Genomic DNA, 17540 nt, shown 5'->3' with positions numbered 1-17540 from the left:
TCAGCCTGGCCCACAGAGTTTTAGGACAGCTAGGACTATACAGAGAAACCCTGTCTTGAAACAAACAAACAAACAAACAACAACAACAAAAAACAACAGAAAAAGAAAAAAGAGAAGAAGAAAAAAGAGAGAAAAAGAGAAGAAAAAGAGAGAGAAGCTAGGTGTGGCACATATCTGTAACCCAAACACTAAAGAGTCTGAGGCAGGAGGATTGCTGTAAAGTCAAGGCCATCCTGATTTACACAGCAGGGTTTGACTTGAAAGGACAGCGGGATGAAGAGAGGGAAGGAGGGAGGAGTGAAAGAAAGGAGGGAAGGATGGAGGGGGGAAGGGAGGGAGGGTATTGGCTATTTTTTGTCAACTTGACACGAACTGGGTCATCTGGAAAGAGGAAATCCTTCAACTGAGAAATGCCTCCAGCAGACTAGACTGCAGGCACTGTGGGGCATTTTCCTGATTAAGATGATTGACGTGGGAGGACCCAGCCGCTGTGGGCATTGGCACCCCTGGGAAGGTGGCCCTGGGTGATAAAGGTGGCTGTCTGTGAGCCTGGAGAGCAAACTAGGATGCAGCTCCTCCATAACCTCTGCCATGAAGTTCCTGATTCCCCTCAGTGGTGGATTGTGATTGGGACACAGCCAAATAAACACTCAACTCCTTAAGTTGTTTTTGATCATGGTGTTTATCACAGCAATCGAACCAAGCTAGAACAGAATAAAATTCAAACGCACACACACACACACACACCACACTCACATACACACACACACACACACACCACATACACACACACACTCACACACCACACACACACACACACACACACACACGTGCGCGTGCGCGCACGTATAAAAGGCAATTGTACATGCCTTATAGCGGGGTCGGGCTTCCCAAGAGAAGTGTGTTGTTTTGTTTGCTTAAGTGTGTTTGTTTGTTTGTGTTTTGCTTTTTGGAGCCAGGATTTCTCTGTGTAGCCCTGGCTGTCCTGGAACTCTGTAGACCAGGCTGGCCTCGAACTCACAGAGATCTGCTTGTGATTAAAGGCATGCGCCACCACCGCCCGGCTTAAGTGCCTTAACAATAGCTATACAAGATGCTGGTGGCACCTGAGTTTCTATCAACTGAAAGATTTAAAAGATTAAGTAAAGGACGGGTGAGAGGGCTCTGCAGGTAAAGAGGCTTGATGCCAAGCCTGACAGCCAGAATTCAGTCCCGCAGGCCCGATTCCCACAGGTCCTCTGATCGCCACACACAAAATGTGGCACACACACTCACAGCCATAGACACACACCAAATTAAATATATAAAATTGTAGTAAAAAAAAAAAAGATTAAGTACAAATGTTTTGGTGAGGCTGGGCATGGTAGTGCACTCCTCTGATCTCAACACTTCTGAGCCCGAGATAGGACAATCTCATCTGAGGATAGCCTGGGCTACATGAGACCCTGTCTCAGAGTAACATAAAATGTAGTCAGACTTTTCTCTCCTGCCAGTCACTTCCCAAATAACCACACAGAGACTTAATTATAAATGCTTGGCCGATAGCTTAGGCTTGTTTGTAGCTAGCTCTTATAACTTAGACTAACCCATATTTTTGTCTGTGTTCTATCATGTGGCTCGGCACCTTGTCTCAGTATGGCATGTTCGTTTCCTGCTCCCTCTGCCTCTTGCTCCCAACTCCTGAGAACTCTGTTCTTCTTCCCAGCATTCTTTCTACCCCGAAAATCCTGCCTCGCTACTGGTCATTTAGTTTTTTTCTTTTTTTTTTTTAATTAAACCAGTCATATTGACATATACACAGTGTAAAGGAATATTCCACCGGAAAATAAAACATAGCAAACAGAACTTATCTCGGGATCTGACATGACTGGTGACGTGCTGCTGAGTGCCAGGGGTGTGTGCACAGTATCTGAGTGATGGCTCAGGCTCCCCTCGTGGCCCCATCAAGGGCCACCTACTCTCACAGTATGGCTACCCCTTCTTTTTTTGTTGAGGATGATTTTTTTGAGATGGAACTTTATATAGCCCAGGCTGGCCTCGAATGTATTTATGTAGTCAAAAATGACCTGAACTTCCGATTCTTCTGTCTTCCAAGTGCTGGAATTACAAGCATGCAACACCGATATTCCACTTGTGATCACCAATTAAGCCAGGCTAGCTGGCCATTGAGCCCCTGGGATCCTCCTGTTCCCCCTCCCCCACCCTCCTGATGAGATTACAGGTGCATGCCACTCTACCTAGCTTTTATGTGACCGTGTGTTGGGGATTTGAACTCAGATCTTCGTGCTTGTTCGGCAAGCATTTTACTGACTGACCCATCTCCCCAGCTTCCCTCAGCAGGTTTTCTAGGTAGAGAAATGCTTGCCAACTATGTGCTTCCATCTGGACTCTTACTGGGTGCACATCAGAAGCACAGCTGTTGGAAAGCATTTGGGATGGTGTCCTGTTTGTTCTCATGCCATGGCTTTCCTTCCCGTCAGCTAAGAACTGTCTGGGCACTCCTGCCACACACTATGACTCTACATGGTCTGTGCTCGGGGACAGGATGATCTGCTCGGGGCTTGTTGGGTTCTGTTCAGCTGACATTGTAACTACGGTGAGGTCTGCTGTGACTGACAAGATTCCTACTTTGCTCATAAGGCAGCCACATGGCTCAGCCCCTTGCTGTCGTCCTTTCTGTTTTCCCAAAGCAAGCGAAATTTGTCCGTCAGCAGGTGTTTATCCCCCATCCCAGGCCATCATCAAACCACTGCATCTAATGCCCTTCCCAGAATATAGTTTGTGGGCTTAGCTGCTTTGGGAGGACGGCCTGGGATAAGTCACCCTAACAACCTGCCTGAAACTTTTATTTCATTGCTGTCTTATGGCTGCAGGAGCCCCGAGTTCTTTAATGAAGAGCAACAGGGTCTCTCTGAGCCTCAGGCAGAGTCCATGTGTTATGGCCTGCAGCATTCAGCTGTAAAATCTTGTCTAATTAGACTTAACCAGGCAGGCCTGACACCATCTGTCCTTGTTTGTGCCCGCACCAGAGACAAATCATTGGTTTCTCTGATTAATGGTTGAAATACACCAGCAGCAGCCAGGCCTGGCCCTGCATTGGGAAACAGACAGTGTTTATCTGTGGGAATGTGGCTTTGACGGAAATAAGTGGTGGTGTTGGCCTTATGAGACACGTGGCTCATCACACAGAAGTAATGTTTTGTTTTGTTATTGCTGTTTTCAGTTTCTATAGACAGGGTATCCCTATAGAGCCATGGTTGGCCTAGAACTTGTGCTGTAGACTAAGATGCCCTCAAACTTGAGGTGATCCCTCTGTCTCTGCCTCCCAAGTGCTGGCTCATAGGACTGTACTTCCAAACCCAGCAAAGAGCGGTGATGAGAGGAACTGCCTCTGCCAGATGCCTGCCGCTTGACAGGAAATTAGTACATTACTTCGTATTTACATTTAATTTCAAAAAGGATTTTGTTTTTAACTGTGTGTATGCATGTGCGGGGACGTACACGTGAGTGCAATGCTTAAGGAAGTCAAAAGAGAGCATTGGATCCCCTGGAGCTGGAGTTCTAGGCGGTTATAAGACACCCTATGTGGTGCTGGAACCCATACTCAAGTACTCTGGAAGAGCAGTGCATTCTCTTGACCAATGTCCCTTAATCTTGGTTTTTAAGATGAGACCTTGCTATGTAGCTCAGGCTAGCCTCTGACTCGCCTCCTGACTCATTGAAATCGCACGTGTGAGCCACCGCATCCAACGTAGATGATTTTTCAGAAAGCTTCAGTCAGAGTTCTAGCCTCATTTCTGTTGTTGTGGCAAAATGGCCCTGACAGCATCAGTTTAGGGGAGAAGGGGTTTGCTTTGCTTCCAGTTCCAGGTAAGAAATCACTGCTGTTGGGACTTGAAGCAGTCGACGACATCACCTCCACTGCCAGGAGCAGAGATAAACGAGTGGATGCATGCTCAGTTGTTTGCTTTTGCTCAGCTCAGAGTCTCTACTTTCATACAGTCCAGGATATTTTGCCCAGGGAAAGGTAAACAGGGGCTAGAGAGATGGTTCATCAGGTCAGAGCAGGCTGCTTTTCCAGAGGACCCAGGCTCAGTTTCCAGCAACCACACGATGACTCTCAACAGTCTGTAACTCCAGTTCGGAGGGACAGGGCATCTTCTGGCCTCCGCGCACACTGTATGAAAGTGCCACACAGACTTATATGCAGGGTAAAGAGCCATACACATAAAAAAATATAAGTGAAAAAGTTAAATATTAAGGTAACCGTTTCCCTCTGGGCCAGGTGTGGTGGCATATGCCTTTAGTCTTAGTGTTTGGGAGGCAGAGGCAGGTGAATGTGAGCTCAAGGGTAGCCTGGTCTACCTAATCAGTTATAGGCCAGCCAGGAGTACCTAGTGAGACGCTGTCTCAAAAATGTAAACAAGCAAATAAGTTGCTGCCTTCGGACCCTGTTGCTTCTCTGGTGTGCTAGATGCCACATGTAGGGTCACTAATGGCTCTGCCAGTACCACCGTTCTTCATGCACTCAGGAATTAAAAAGGAGATTTGTATGTTTTATATGTATGTCTTACCTGATGTATGTCTGCGCACCATGTGCATGCTTGGTGTCCTTGGAGGCCGGTTACAGCTGCCATGTGAATGCTGGGAGCTCAACCTGGATCCTTTGCAAGAGCATCAAGTGCTCTCAACCTCTGAGCCCTTGCTCCAGCCCCAGGAATTCTTTCTAAAGAGTTATTTTATTTGAAATGATGTGTATATATGTGCATCTAAATGTGGGTGTGTACATGTGAGTGCCTTGTCACTGGAGTTAGAGGTGGTTATGAGCTGCCCAAGATGGGTGCTCGGAATTGAACTTGGGTCCTCTGCAAAAGCAGCAAACACTCTTAACTGCCGAGCCGTTTCTCCAATCCCAACTTACTAAGGAGCTTTTTAAAATGCATCTTGGGTGATTCTACTGTCCCAAACCCTCAGCAGCTCCCTTGCCCTCATGGAAGCCTGCCCCTCAGCGTGGTGCCCCTCAGCGTGGTGCAGAAGGCCTTCAAGGATGCGAGCTGACTGATTTCCCATGTCACCTCACCTCACCTCCCTGTGACCTAGCGATACCAACCTCAGAGACATCACCCTGCTCTCTTCTGTCCTTTGCTCAGTCACTGCAGAGTCCTGAAGATCAAACTCAGGGCTTGACTTCCGCCTGCCTGAGCCCAGGTGTCAGGTGTCAGTTCTGGCTCGATTGAAGCAGCCCCTTGCAGACAGGGAGGCTTGGGGGCCCAGGAAATTCACTGTGTCCGAGGTTTATGAAAGTGAGACTCTCCCTCACCCCCGCTCCCATGCTTGGTGTTTGAACACTTGATTCCCAGCTGGTGGCGCTGTTTCAGAGAGCTGTGGAATCTTTAGGAGGAAGTGGGTCTTTGGGGTGCCCTGAGGTTTTCTGGCCTCGGTCCACTTGTGTCTGCTCTTTGCTTCCTGGCTGAGGAAGCAATGTGACCAGGTGCTTCGCCCTCCTGTGACCACACCTTCTACACTCAGATGGACGAAGTCGTTTCTTAAATTTTAAACTGAAACAGAGCCCTTCTCCTCAAGCTGCTGGTCAGACCCTGGGTCAACAGGAGGAAAGCAAGGAATACAGAAGCCCACAGGACTCACAGTGTCGTCCTGAGATTACAGAAACCCTTGCTCAGGGAGAAGAGACTGCGGTGGGGCTTTGAGCACACGGCTTTTGTGCGATGCAGCTGTGTGAGTCCCCCACGCTTCTACACCAGCAACCAGCAAGTTGACAGTTTCGCCAGGCTGAACTGGGACGGAATCCTTAGGAATCCTTCCTTAATCTGCCATTGTGCCATCTGGGGCAATGTAAGCCCCGGACAAAGCCCACATTCACTCTGAGGTTTCCATTATAAACATTTTAATTTAAGAATACCGATTAACACAGGAAACAGGTTTAGTTCATGGAATTGTGCACGTGGTCACCAGTTACACCGTGACATGTTAGTTTCCTCGTCACTTATTGGCACTGTTGAACAATTACTGTAAACAAGATCACTTGGCCTTCGTGCGTCTGCGATGCTCGCTAGCTGCGGTTTTCTACAGTGAGCGGATATACTGAGTATAGATAAGTACAGATCTAGTAATTAGTACATTAATGTGCACAATTTTGCATGGTTACTGAGCATCAGTAAAAATTATAAAAAAACGAAACAAAACACCCATTTATAATAAAAAGGGAGGACTTCTAAGACACACTAGTACTGGGCCTTGTTTTCTGCAAAATTGACACAACAGGCTAGAGACGTTTACTAAACTCTACTATACTAATGCACGATGGGTCTTCATCCAGACCTGCACACAGGCGCCTCATTGTGGGTTCTGCCCACCAGGCTTCCTGGGTTTTCACTAGCCTTTTCTAAGTTTTTACCATCTTGAGTTTTATGGAAATCCTTTTCCTTGGGATTCTTTCAGTTAACCTCCAAAGATGACATCTCAGGAACATACTGTGCCCAAGTCAAGAACTTGGGATAAATAGCATAAATTTTGTTTGTTTGTTTAAAATGAGAAGAACTGTCCCCAGGCAAGGGGGAAACAACACATCTGGATATGACTTTCTAGAAATGATTTCCTTCTTCTGTCAGCACACCCTGTGGAAGAAAATAAAACATCAGCAACTCCCTCCGCTAAAGACAGTGATTTCTGCCTGTGTCCTAGCTTAAGACCCTTGAACGCAAGGACCTGACTGAGCATTGCGCGTGCTGCTGTGGCTCTCAGGAGGAAGCATGCTTGAACCAATGGGTGAATTAGGGTTTGGCCTGCACTTTCCTTGTGTTTTTAAATAGGACTTTGAACCTTGGGATATTCTGGGTGGACCCTGGTTCCCCGGGGGAAAGGGCCGAGGCTATGAACAAATGTGCCCTCTACACAAGCTTTCTCCTTTCCTTACTGTTCCTTGCTTTGTGCTTGACTAGCTTTCCATTCTGGAGGATTCTGATCAAACACCCCTTTCTCCTTAACGGTTCCTTGGACTTACTAATATTCAGAAAGCCTTGCTAGAGCACACATGCCACTCTGACTTCAACATTAACGGTCTGTGGTTCCCAGGAGAGTGGGAGTCCCCTGGGAGCAGGGTCTTTATCTCATGTTTGTATTCCTGGTGCTTAGCACAGGGCCTGGGACAGTGCAAGTGTTTCATGAAAGTTAGATGAGTGAATAAATTATTGATGTGGAAATAGACATACTGGTGGATGAAACCTTACAGGGAGGGAGGGAGGCAAACCCCATCCCTTACATGGTTGTGGAAATGAAAAGGGATGGCTGAGTCTCAGACTGCAGGGTAGTGAGGCGAACTGGGACTCATGGATCGGCTGTTTCTATTAAGCATGCCAATGCCTTTCATCTTCAAGGCAGGTGAATTGATGACCATGCCTAAGGAAGCATGGAAGCCAGATCTTTGGACGATTCAAGAGCAAAGGGCTGAACTGGGAAGCCTGGTATACCCATCTCTCCAGATACTCAACGAGGGTTCCAGGATGCAAAGCAGATATTGGGAGAAGACAAATCATCCCCCTGTGGTCTACCTGTTAACCGCTGCCTCTCTGAAGGGGAGGGGCTCTGCTCAGGAGCCTCTCAGGTCAAGTCAGCTCTAAGAACACCACGCCTCCAGCGGAGATGCTGGAGCCTGCATCAGCATTGGCTGCTGGCTAAGGGTAATGTAAGCTCCCAGTTCAGGAAAGGCCCAGGCTCTCGGTGGGGTGGTATGGGGTGGGGCTGGGGGGCAGGGCAAGTCCAAGAATACCATCATGAACCAGCAAGCTGCTTTTCCACGTGTGCTGTCTTATGCCTTTATAATGAACACATCGCCTTTAGCAAGAAGTCTAGCAGTGGTCCCCTGGGATGGAAGAGCCCTGCTCTGGAGAGACGGGAAGGTGGATGAGTGAAGGCTGGGTTATGAAGGTCCCAGGATGAGGGGTCACAGGTCAGAGGGCCTGTGGCTATACTGCTCATGCTCCTCAGCTCGGGCTCCAGAGGCAACCTCAGCTCCCACGTGTTCCCTGGGTGCTCGGGATGTAGTTTCCTTCCCTTGGGTCAAGACTGACTCAGGGTGGAGACTGTTGCCTAAGAACTACCACGGATGCCACTCAGAGATCCTCCAGGAGCACAGGTCAGTCAGGGACAGAGTTTGCAGGCCAGGGACACCACCAAGAGCACAGGATCTTGGTGTCTAGGATACCAGAAGCCCCTCCTCTCCCTCAAACACACCCCTTATCTCCCTACCTGTCATCTTCCTGAGAGCCATCAGACCCTCACTAAGTCACGAGTGGGGCATGGAGCTAGGGATTTGGTGAGAAGCAAGGAGATTTGGTTTGTGGAGGACAAGAGGACATCAGCATCTCTAATCCCAGAACAGGGTACTTGAGATGGACAGAGACCCAAGGATCCTGCCCGCCCTCCTCAGAGCAGGTATAATGGCATTGAGTGGCTTCTAAGAAACTGGTTGGTCCAGGGTTGGCAGAAATATGGCCTCATGGTCTTTCCTAAGACAGTGTCCAAGCTTACACAGAACTTAAGGGCTTTAACCAATTGGCACCATGAGTCCTGCAGGGAGGAAACTCAAACCCAGGTCCTCCTGACCCGCTCTTCCTCCACAACCACTGAACGATGAGCCTGCCCCACAAAGGACCCTTCAGTTAATGCATTCGCCTCTGATAAACTTGGAAGTGAAAATATGAATTAGGCAAACTAATCAGGTTGACACCGCTGACCAGGCTTTCTCTGAATGTCACGGGAACGGCTTCTTTACTTGAAGTCTGCTAAGATGTCACTGAAGATGTTGAGGAACAGGTGAGCGTGGTGATCCCTGAAGACCAGTGTGGGACGGAAACGGATGGACTTGTCACCACAGCCCCCCAGCACCACACCTGGAAGAAGAGCAGGATTAGGTTAGGAGTGGGCGACTTGGGGGGTCAGCAGTCGCTGTCATTTGCAGGCCCCCATCCTCCTATTCATCCCTCCTTTCTCCCTTTCTCTCTTCCTTTACCCGCCCTCTTCTTTCCTTCCTTCCTGATTTTGAATTTTATTTGTTGTTTTTCTTTCTTTTTTTGAAACAAGGTCTCACTGTGTAACCCTGGCTGGCCTAGAACTTGCTCTGTGAACCAGGCTGGCCTTGAATTCACAGAGCTTTGCCTGCCTGGGGTTAAAGGTATGTGCCACTATGCCCAGCCTTCCCTAACGTTACACGTCAGCTCTTCTCCTCCTACTGGGTTGGACGGTAGAGAAATCTCAAGGTAGAAGTTCTTCTTCGCCAGAAACTCAGGGTAAGTGAATACATTACAAAAGCACGTGCAGAAGGGCTAGGCCCTGACCGAACACGTGGACCTGCTGATTTCCAAAGAGGGATTTAGCCATGTGTACTGGGCATACTTGCCTGGCTTGCTCACTTTCTTTGGAACTATTTTTCATATTTTAGAAAGGAGGCTAAGGCAGGCATGGTGTCACATGTCTGTAATCCCAGCACTTGAGAGACTGAAGCAGAAGAATTCCAAGTTCTAGGCCTAGGGTATACAACAAGACCCTATCTCAAAATACAAATGAATAAAAAGTTAAAAGCTAGGCTTAGGGGAACATGCCCATAACCCCAGCTACTCAAGAGGCTTGTAAAGGAGGATCGTAAGTCCAAAGTGAGTCTGAGCTACAGGGTGAGTCCAAGGCCACTCTGGCCAATTAAAAGGCGGCAGGAGTGATGGGGTGGGGAGTGAGGAGGTCCATGCAAGCCGAATGGCCTGAATTCAATCCCTGAAACCCACATAAACGTAGGAGAGAACTGACCCCATGAAGTTTTGTCTTCTGACTTCCGCATGTGACTGTGGCCCTTGGACTCACACATACACATATCACAGACATCATAAAAATTTCTTTAAAAGGAAAAATGGTGGTGGGCAGGGTGTAGCGGTAGGCTAGCTGAGTGGTACAAAAAAGTGTTTGCTTCCTGAGCAACTATGGTTCCTGGAGAAAGGTCTTGGCCCTTGCTGTGCCTGTTCCCACCGTTAGTACTGCTTGCCTTCTCAGCGGGTGCCAGAAGCACAGGAGTGGGGGAAGCAATCTTTCATGGGCTTGGTTAGCTTGTATGAGGCCGTAGGTTCCATCCTCAGCCCTGAACAAGCTAAGTGTGGTAGTCTATGCCTGTAATGCCAGCACTGGAGAAGTAGAGGCAGTAGGAATGGGTGTTTAAAACTCAGTCATGCAGTGGTGTCGTACGCCATTCATCCCAGCACTCGGGAGGCAGAGGCAGGCGGATCTCTGTGAGTTTGAAGCCAGCCTGGTCTACAAGAGCTAGTTCCAGGACAGGCTCCAAAACTACAGAAAAACCTTGTCTCAAAAAACAAAACCAAAACCAAAATAAAACAAAACAAAAATTCATCCTCAATTAGCTACATAGCAAGTTTGTAGCAAACCTGGGATACACCACGCTGCCTCAAAACACAGGAAGAAGAAATAAAGTCAGATGAGAAGAAAGCATGAGTCCCACCTTTCAAGAAAGGGCATTGAATCTGTTTATCCCATGCACCTCCACTTCCCCCACCCCGTCCTAGCAAAGCTTGGCACCCACTCAGCAAAGCAAGAGACTGCTGAGATAACTAATTCAGTGTCCACCCCCCCCACCTTTGTTTCTGGCGGTTAGGATGAGTTTATTCCGTACGGATTCGTCTGGAGTGTCGAAGGAACAAAAGGTGCCTCGTCCTCTCGCTCTGCTGATGAACTGGGGGTACCGGGCCTGCAGCAGGAAGGCAAACCTGCGTCAAAGCTTGTTACCTGGGGACCTGCTGGTGCTGACACACCCACACAGCTTTTATGTGGGTGTTTGTGAGAGAGGCTCAGTCTACAAACCCTTGCTGGCCTAGAACTTGCTATGTGGATGAGGCTGACCTTCAACTTGCAATGACCTTCCTTTCTCTCTGTCTCTTCAGTACTGAGATGATTGGAATGCAATACAGGCAGGGCATATTACTTATTTTCCCTCCCTCCCTCCCTCTCTTTCTCCCTCCCTCCCTCCCTCCCTCCCTCCCTCCCTCCTTCCCTCCCTCCCTCCCTCCCTTCCTTCTTCTACCTTTTCCTCCCTCCTTCCCTCTCTTTCTCCCTCCCTCCCTTTTGTTTATTTATTTGTTTTTTGAGACAGGGTTTCTCTGTGTAACAGTCCTGGCTGTCCTGGAACTCACTTTGTAGTCCAGGCTGGCCTCCAGCTCACTGAGATCCACCTGCCTCTGCCTCCCAAGTACTGGGATTAAAAGCGTGCGCCACCACCACCTGGTCATTACTTACTTTCTATATTGATGACTTGTTGAAATAGTAATATTTTGGACATCAGATAGGTTAAGTAAAACATATCATTAAAAATAACTTTACCTATTCCAATTTGCTTTTCATCTGGTTTTTAAGATATTTAAAATTACAGCTGTGAGCTACACATCTGTAATCCCAGGACTTGGAGGTAGAGGCAGGAAGATGGGGAATTCAAAGTCACTCTTAATACACATCACATTCAAGGCCAGCTTGGGTTACACGATGCCTTGTTTCAATATAATAAAAAAAATAAGGGGCTGGTGTAGTGAGGGGCTGCGGGCAGGCCTGCTTTTCATACTGCCCAGCTCCCGCACGGTTAGCTTAGTCCTAGAAATAACAACATACAAATTGTATTCATTTAAGCACTGCCTGGCCCATTATCTCTAGAGAGTTAGTTACTGACTAACTCTCATATCTTGATATTAACCCATTTCTAATAATCTCGTGGTAGCACCACGAGGTAGTGGCTTACCGGAAAAGATTCAGCATGTCTGACCTGGTGGCTGACTCCATGGCATCTGTCTCATTGCCCTCTTCCCAGCATTCTATTCTGTTTACTCCGCCTACCTAATTTTCTGTCCTATCAAAGGGCCAAGGCAGTCTCTTTATAGACCAATGAAAATAACACAATAGACAGATAACCCTCCTCCATCAGGCTGGAGAGATGGCTCAGCGGTTAAGAGCACTGCCTGATCTTCTTAAGGTCCTGAGTTCAATTCCCAGCAACCACACGGTGGCTCACAACCATCTGTAAAGAGACCTGGTGTACACGCAGGCAGAACACTGTATATACAATTAATAAACATTTTTTTTTAAAAAAGAAAAACTACACATGTGGCTTGCAACAACTCCCCCCGGACTGTACAGAGGAGGGAATTATGGCTATAGGAGCGTTACAGGAGGAATCTTCTCAAAGAAATGCTTGAATTTAGTGTCAAGAGATAATTAGGGACGAGGAACAAGGAACGAGGAACGGGGTTGGCATGGAGGAATGAAGCGACCTGGTTTTGCCCATGCCAAGGCAGGGGAACCTGAAAACAGCAAAGCTAGCTGAGAACTGCAGGCCAGCAAGCAGTGCCAGGGCTGAGCCAGGTACCTGGAGGTCCAGCAGCCCTGTGAGCAGGGTCTTCCCGGCATGGGTCACATTGTTGAGCAGGTCCTCCCGCTTGATGATATTGATGACCTCAGCCAGCAGCAAGTTCTTGGATGGGTCTCCCAGCCAGGTGTTGAAGATCCGGTACGGCTAGAATGAGAAGGGATCGATCAGTAGGGCTCTCACAGCAGAACATTTTCCTGCCTCTTTTTGATTCCACCCTTTTACTCTGCCTGTTCAGACATAACTCCGTGCAGGTCTCCACATAGGGTCCTCACTGCCCAGGAGAGAAACCCAGTCACGTGTCAGCCTTTAGCTGAGCGGTCACTGTTTGCCATTTGAGGAATTCAATGAATGATTCTTCTTGAAGTTTCCAACTCTCTCCTCCCCCCTTCACCATGCAAAAAATTTAAAAAGATTGTATATGCCTCCTCATACACGTACACAAATGTGCATATGTGCTCACATGAACGCACATGTGCCCATACATACACATACACAAAAGGGGGTGGGGTTCAGTGCAAGCTGGCTCAAGCCAGGTCAACTGTCATCCACCTAGGGTCAGTCTAGCTGAGGAACGATGTTGTCCCTCAGGAGCTGTCTTTCCCTAACACTAAAGCTTATTGATTTGGCAGACTGGCTAGCCAGCAAGTCCCAGGAAGCTTCCTGCTTCTGCCTTCCCAGCTTTGCTGGGATTACAAGTGTGTCCAACCATGCCTGGCTTTTCACACAGGCGCTGGGCTCAATCTCATGTCCCCATGCTTGCACAGCAACCAGTTCCCTGACGGAAGCGGCTCCCTAGCACCTTACACCTTTCCATCCCATCCCCCAGAGAGGAAAGAAACTGAACTGACAAACATCTCAAGGTTGGCTTTATTGAGAGAGACCTGGCTGTCACATCCCCTGGGAAGTCTCTCGGGCCCAGAAAAGCCAAGTTTCTTAACTGCAGTGCTGTATCACCTAACAAAGGGGATGTTCTGAGAAATGCATTGTTCAATGATTTCACCACTGTGCAAACATTCACAGACAAACAAAAATGTCATTATAATGTCACAGACAATTCAATCTCGAGGGAGCACTGTGATTTGTGCACCCTACTGTTGTCCGAAACCTTGCTATGTGGTGCACAGTTGTGCACAATCATCTTCATTTTAAACAGCAGGTAGTCAAGGTACAGGTAGGTTAGAAGATCCTAGCCTTAGCAAATGCTCATCAACAGGGGCCCTGGGATTGCACCGTGCTCTGCTGATTCTCAGACATCCTCTACTTTTCCCATTCATGAGTTCTTACAGTGGCGATGTTGCCAACTAAAACACTTCCCGCCTCTCTTACAGTGTGGACTGGCCGTGTGACGAGGTTTAAGTCACATTTGAGAAATCAAAGAACTAGGCTGAAGAGATGGCTCAGCAGTTACGAGCATTTGTTGCTTCTGGAGAGGACCAGAGTTCCCTACTTGGCGCCCACACTGGGTGGCTCACAAGCAAGCATCTCTAACTCCAGCTCTAGGGTTCTGAAGCTCTCTGCTGGCCTCTGCTGGCAGTAGCATGCACAGACATGACAATTAAATTGTGTGTGTGTGTGTGTGTGTGTGTGTGTGTGTGTGTGAGAGAGAGAGAGAGAGAGAGAGAGAACTCTAATCACAGATTAGAACTGAGGTATGAAAGCTGGAATTCCAGTAGCCATTTTTGAACAAAGAAGCAACTTCAAGGATTGAAACTGCACACAGGAACAATGCAAGAATTTTGGACCCTTGAAGAATGTGTGTGTGCACATGCATTTATATGCACACTTAAAAATTTGTGGCTAACAGACGGCCTCTGTGAGATTCCTGACTATTCACTAACGGGCTCAGGCCTTGGAGGATACTGTGATTTAAATGTAAACGTGTCTCTTATAGGCTCATATGTTTGAAAACTTATTTCAGCTGTGGAAGTGTTTTGGAAGCCTGTAGGACCTTTAAGAAGTGGATCCTTGATGGAGGAAGTGGGCACTGGGGATCCACCTTACGGTTTTATTGCCCAACGCCGCTTCCCCTCTCTGTTTCCTGACTACAGATGCAGTGTGACCATTTGTCTCCTGCTCTTGTCACCATGCCTCCAGCCATGATGGATTACATCCCTTCAGCTTGGAAGCCCGAACTCTTCTTAAGATGTTCCTGTCAGGTACAGGGTCATAGCAACGAGAAAAGTAACTATGGCAGAGGCACACTTGGCTTCTGTGCCTGACCTGCCATTAGTGAAGCATTACAAAGAGAATTCAAGGCTCCGTGGTTAGATTGTTGTGTGGATTAAGGGACCACCAGAAACGGACAGGCACAAAGTGTCCATTACACAGCAGCAGCTACTGGCGTTCTTATTGCATGTGACGTTGAAGGAAACCTCTGTGCCACCCAGGAGACCCCTTGGTTCCTTAGGTAAATATTGCAGCAACCATTTGCTCTGAACGAGCAGAGAGAGCCAGGATACTCACAGCATTTGGCCGGAACTCCTCCTTGTGGAAGAAGCCCCCTGTCATCATCTTCTTGCTGAAGGACATTACATCAGCTGGGTCATCCAAGCCCCAGTGCTCGTGGGCCCAGAACTTGCCCGTGCAGCCCCCTCCAGTCTGAACTTCATCCACCAAGAAGGCACAGCCATGCTGCTCGGAAAACAGGGCAGGGAGAGACAAACGTGTAAGCCTCTGGGGACCCCTCATCCACCCAAGCTGGAGCCCAGCTGTGTGCCTCACCCTTGTGTTCTAAACGGCCCTATTCCCCAGCTCTGCAGAGCAAACCAGAACAGCCTGGATCAGAGCCGCATGTGAACACGCCCTAGAACTGCCCAGACGGAGCAAAATCAGAACATCCAATACTCCCCACACCATCTCAGGGATCTGTGGCGTGCGGCTGCTGTCCTGGGCTTGACTGCATCCGGAGACAACGTGTGCAAGCTTGAAGCTGAGAAGTCATTCTGTCCACATCAGCTGCCATGGTTTCTGCAGACGCCCTAATTCCATATGTGTGTAAACTGACTCGTCTCCCACGTGTCTTATTGATGAGCTGACTGGTTGGGTATGTCCACTGTACATATATACCTGTTACCATGTGAACATAAACTCCCCCTCAGGCTGCCAGGGTGCTACTAGAATGTTGTGGAAACTTCAGAAGTGGAGGAAACTGGTCCCTGGGAAATGGGTCATTGTGGGGTTAGAGGATCTCCTGGTCACTCACTTACTGTCTCCTTCTATGCTTCCTGTCAGCTACGATTGAACAGTTCTCCTCTGTCACATGTTTCTGCTGCCACGGTTTCTGCTAAGCATGTGGGGACGATGACTGTGGCCTGAACCCTCTGGAATGGAGCAAAGTCAGGCTTTTCTCTGGGGGCTTACACTGTTTAAATCAAGGAATTTGGCTGCAGTGACAAAAGCTAACGCCCAATCCATTAGCCTAAAGCCTTGATGTTGATCCTGCTCCTTTATGCCTGCTGACTATAGACCACAGTGGACTGAAAAACAAGGCAAATTCCAGAAACAGAAGGCAGGAGGCTGCAGCCATCTTGGGCATCTCCTCACTGGACAAGCCCTGATTTGCTGGCTGGTCTTATGCCAACTTGACACACAAACTAGAGTTATCTCAAAGGAGGGAACCTTAATTGAGAAAACGTCTTCATAAGATCTGACTATCGGGCATTTTCTTAATTAGTGATTGATGGGGGAGGGCCAAGTCCATTGTGGGTAGAACCAACCCTAGGCAGGTGGTTCTGGGTTCTATAAGAAAGCAGACTGAGAAAGCCAGGGGAAGCAAGCCAGTAAGCAGCACCCCTCCATGGCTACTACATCAGCTCCTGCCTCCCGGTTCCTGCCCTGTGTGAGTTCTGCCTGGAATTTCTTTAATGGCAAACAGTAAAGAATATGGAAGCTTAAGCCAAATAAACCCTTTCCTCCCCAACTTGCTCTTTGGTCATGGTGGTTTTGTTGCCGCAGTAGAAACGCTAACTAAGACACCAGAATAAAACGGTAGTTTGGGGGCTGGAGTGATAACTCCATGGTTTAGAGCACTGGTTACTCGTCCACAGGACCATGGTTCAAGTCCCAGCACCCACATGGCAGCTCACAACTGTCTGTAACTCCAGTTTCAGGGGAATCTGATGCCCTCTTCTGGACTCTGTAGGAAGTGCATACACATGCTGCACAAACATACATGCAAGCAAAACACCCATATAAGTGTGTGTGTGTGTGTGTGTGTGTGTGTGTGTGTGTGTGTATATATATATATATATATATATATATATATATATATATATATATATATATATATTAAAAGGAAAAAACCCAACCAAACAAAAATAAAGCAAACCATAAATCCCAGTAGTTCCCAGTCTGGTCTTAAACTATATAACCAAGGATAGCCCTGAACCTGTGATAATCCCCCTGCCTGAGCCTCCTGAGTGCTGGGACTGTAGGTTTGAGCCATCATGTCCCATAAAACTTTTACTTTTCTTCTGAGGACTGAACCCAGAACCTTGTGTGTGCTACACATAATGCTTTACCACTGAACTACAACTCCAGTCCCAGAGGCTGATTCAGCAAAGTTATTTTAAATGAGAATCACTCATGCCTCCCAACTCAAGCCTGCCCCCACCGCAAATGAAATACTGGGCTCTGTACAAGCCAGGCAAACCTGTGCCCATACTCCCTAGTACCAATCCACCTTCTCTGCCCTCGATAAGGTCTGCCAGTTTCTGCACACATGTAAGTTCTCATGGCCCCATGGCAGAAGTGGAACCAACTTTTTGCTTTGGGAACCGAACTCAGAAACCATTGTGGTCCTGTCTGATTTGTTCCATGCACTCTAACCTTCCGGGCGATGTCTCTCAGTTTCCGGAAGAAGTCGTCTGAGGCGTGATTGTCTCCGCCCTCAGACTGGATGGGCTCAACGATGATTCCAGCCACTGTTCTCTTCTTTTTCCGATATTTCACAATTAGATCTTCCACCTAGACCCAGAAAGGGAAAAGGAAGCTGTTCACAGACACTCCAGAACAGTAGATTCCATGGATGGGCACTGGGGGGCTCTGGGGACCCCTTGAAGTCATATCAAAAGTATGTCTACGGCATCTCCCATCACAAGTGTGGATTAAGTTA

General features: G+C 48.0%; 1 protein-coding gene across 3 annotated transcripts in view; it reads right to left on the bottom strand.

The window, feature by feature from the left end:
- Window positions 1–5888: 5888 nt before the first annotated feature.
- Abat (4-aminobutyrate aminotransferase) overlaps window positions 5889–17540 on the bottom strand; it is a 97242-nt gene continuing 85590 nt past the window's right edge. The window contains exons 12-17 of one of the 3 annotated variants that reach the window (XM_087910820.1): window positions 17255–17392; window positions 14891–15058; window positions 12425–12571; window positions 10651–10762; window positions 8754–8909; window positions 5889–6635 (exon numbers count right to left, since the gene is read on the bottom strand). In XM_087910820.1, the coding sequence (XP_087766946.1) occupies window positions 8788–8909; window positions 10651–10762; window positions 12425–12571; window positions 14891–15058; window positions 17255–17392 (687 nt within the window). In that variant the 3' untranslated portion in view covers window positions 5889–6635; window positions 8754–8787. Of the gene's footprint in view, window positions 8910–10650; window positions 10763–12424; window positions 12572–14890; window positions 15059–17254; window positions 17393–17540 lie in introns of all 3 variants that reach the window. The other 2 variants (XM_087910818.1, XM_087910819.1) reach the window with 2 other exon arrangements.

Source organism: Myodes glareolus, chromosome 9 (genome assembly GCF_982192425.1).
Source record: "Myodes glareolus chromosome 9, mMyoGla1.1, whole genome shotgun sequence".
In the NCBI taxonomy this organism is placed as follows: Eukaryota; Metazoa; Chordata; class Mammalia; order Rodentia; family Cricetidae; genus Myodes; species Myodes glareolus.
This window is presented reverse-complemented; position numbering and strand designations above follow the sequence as displayed.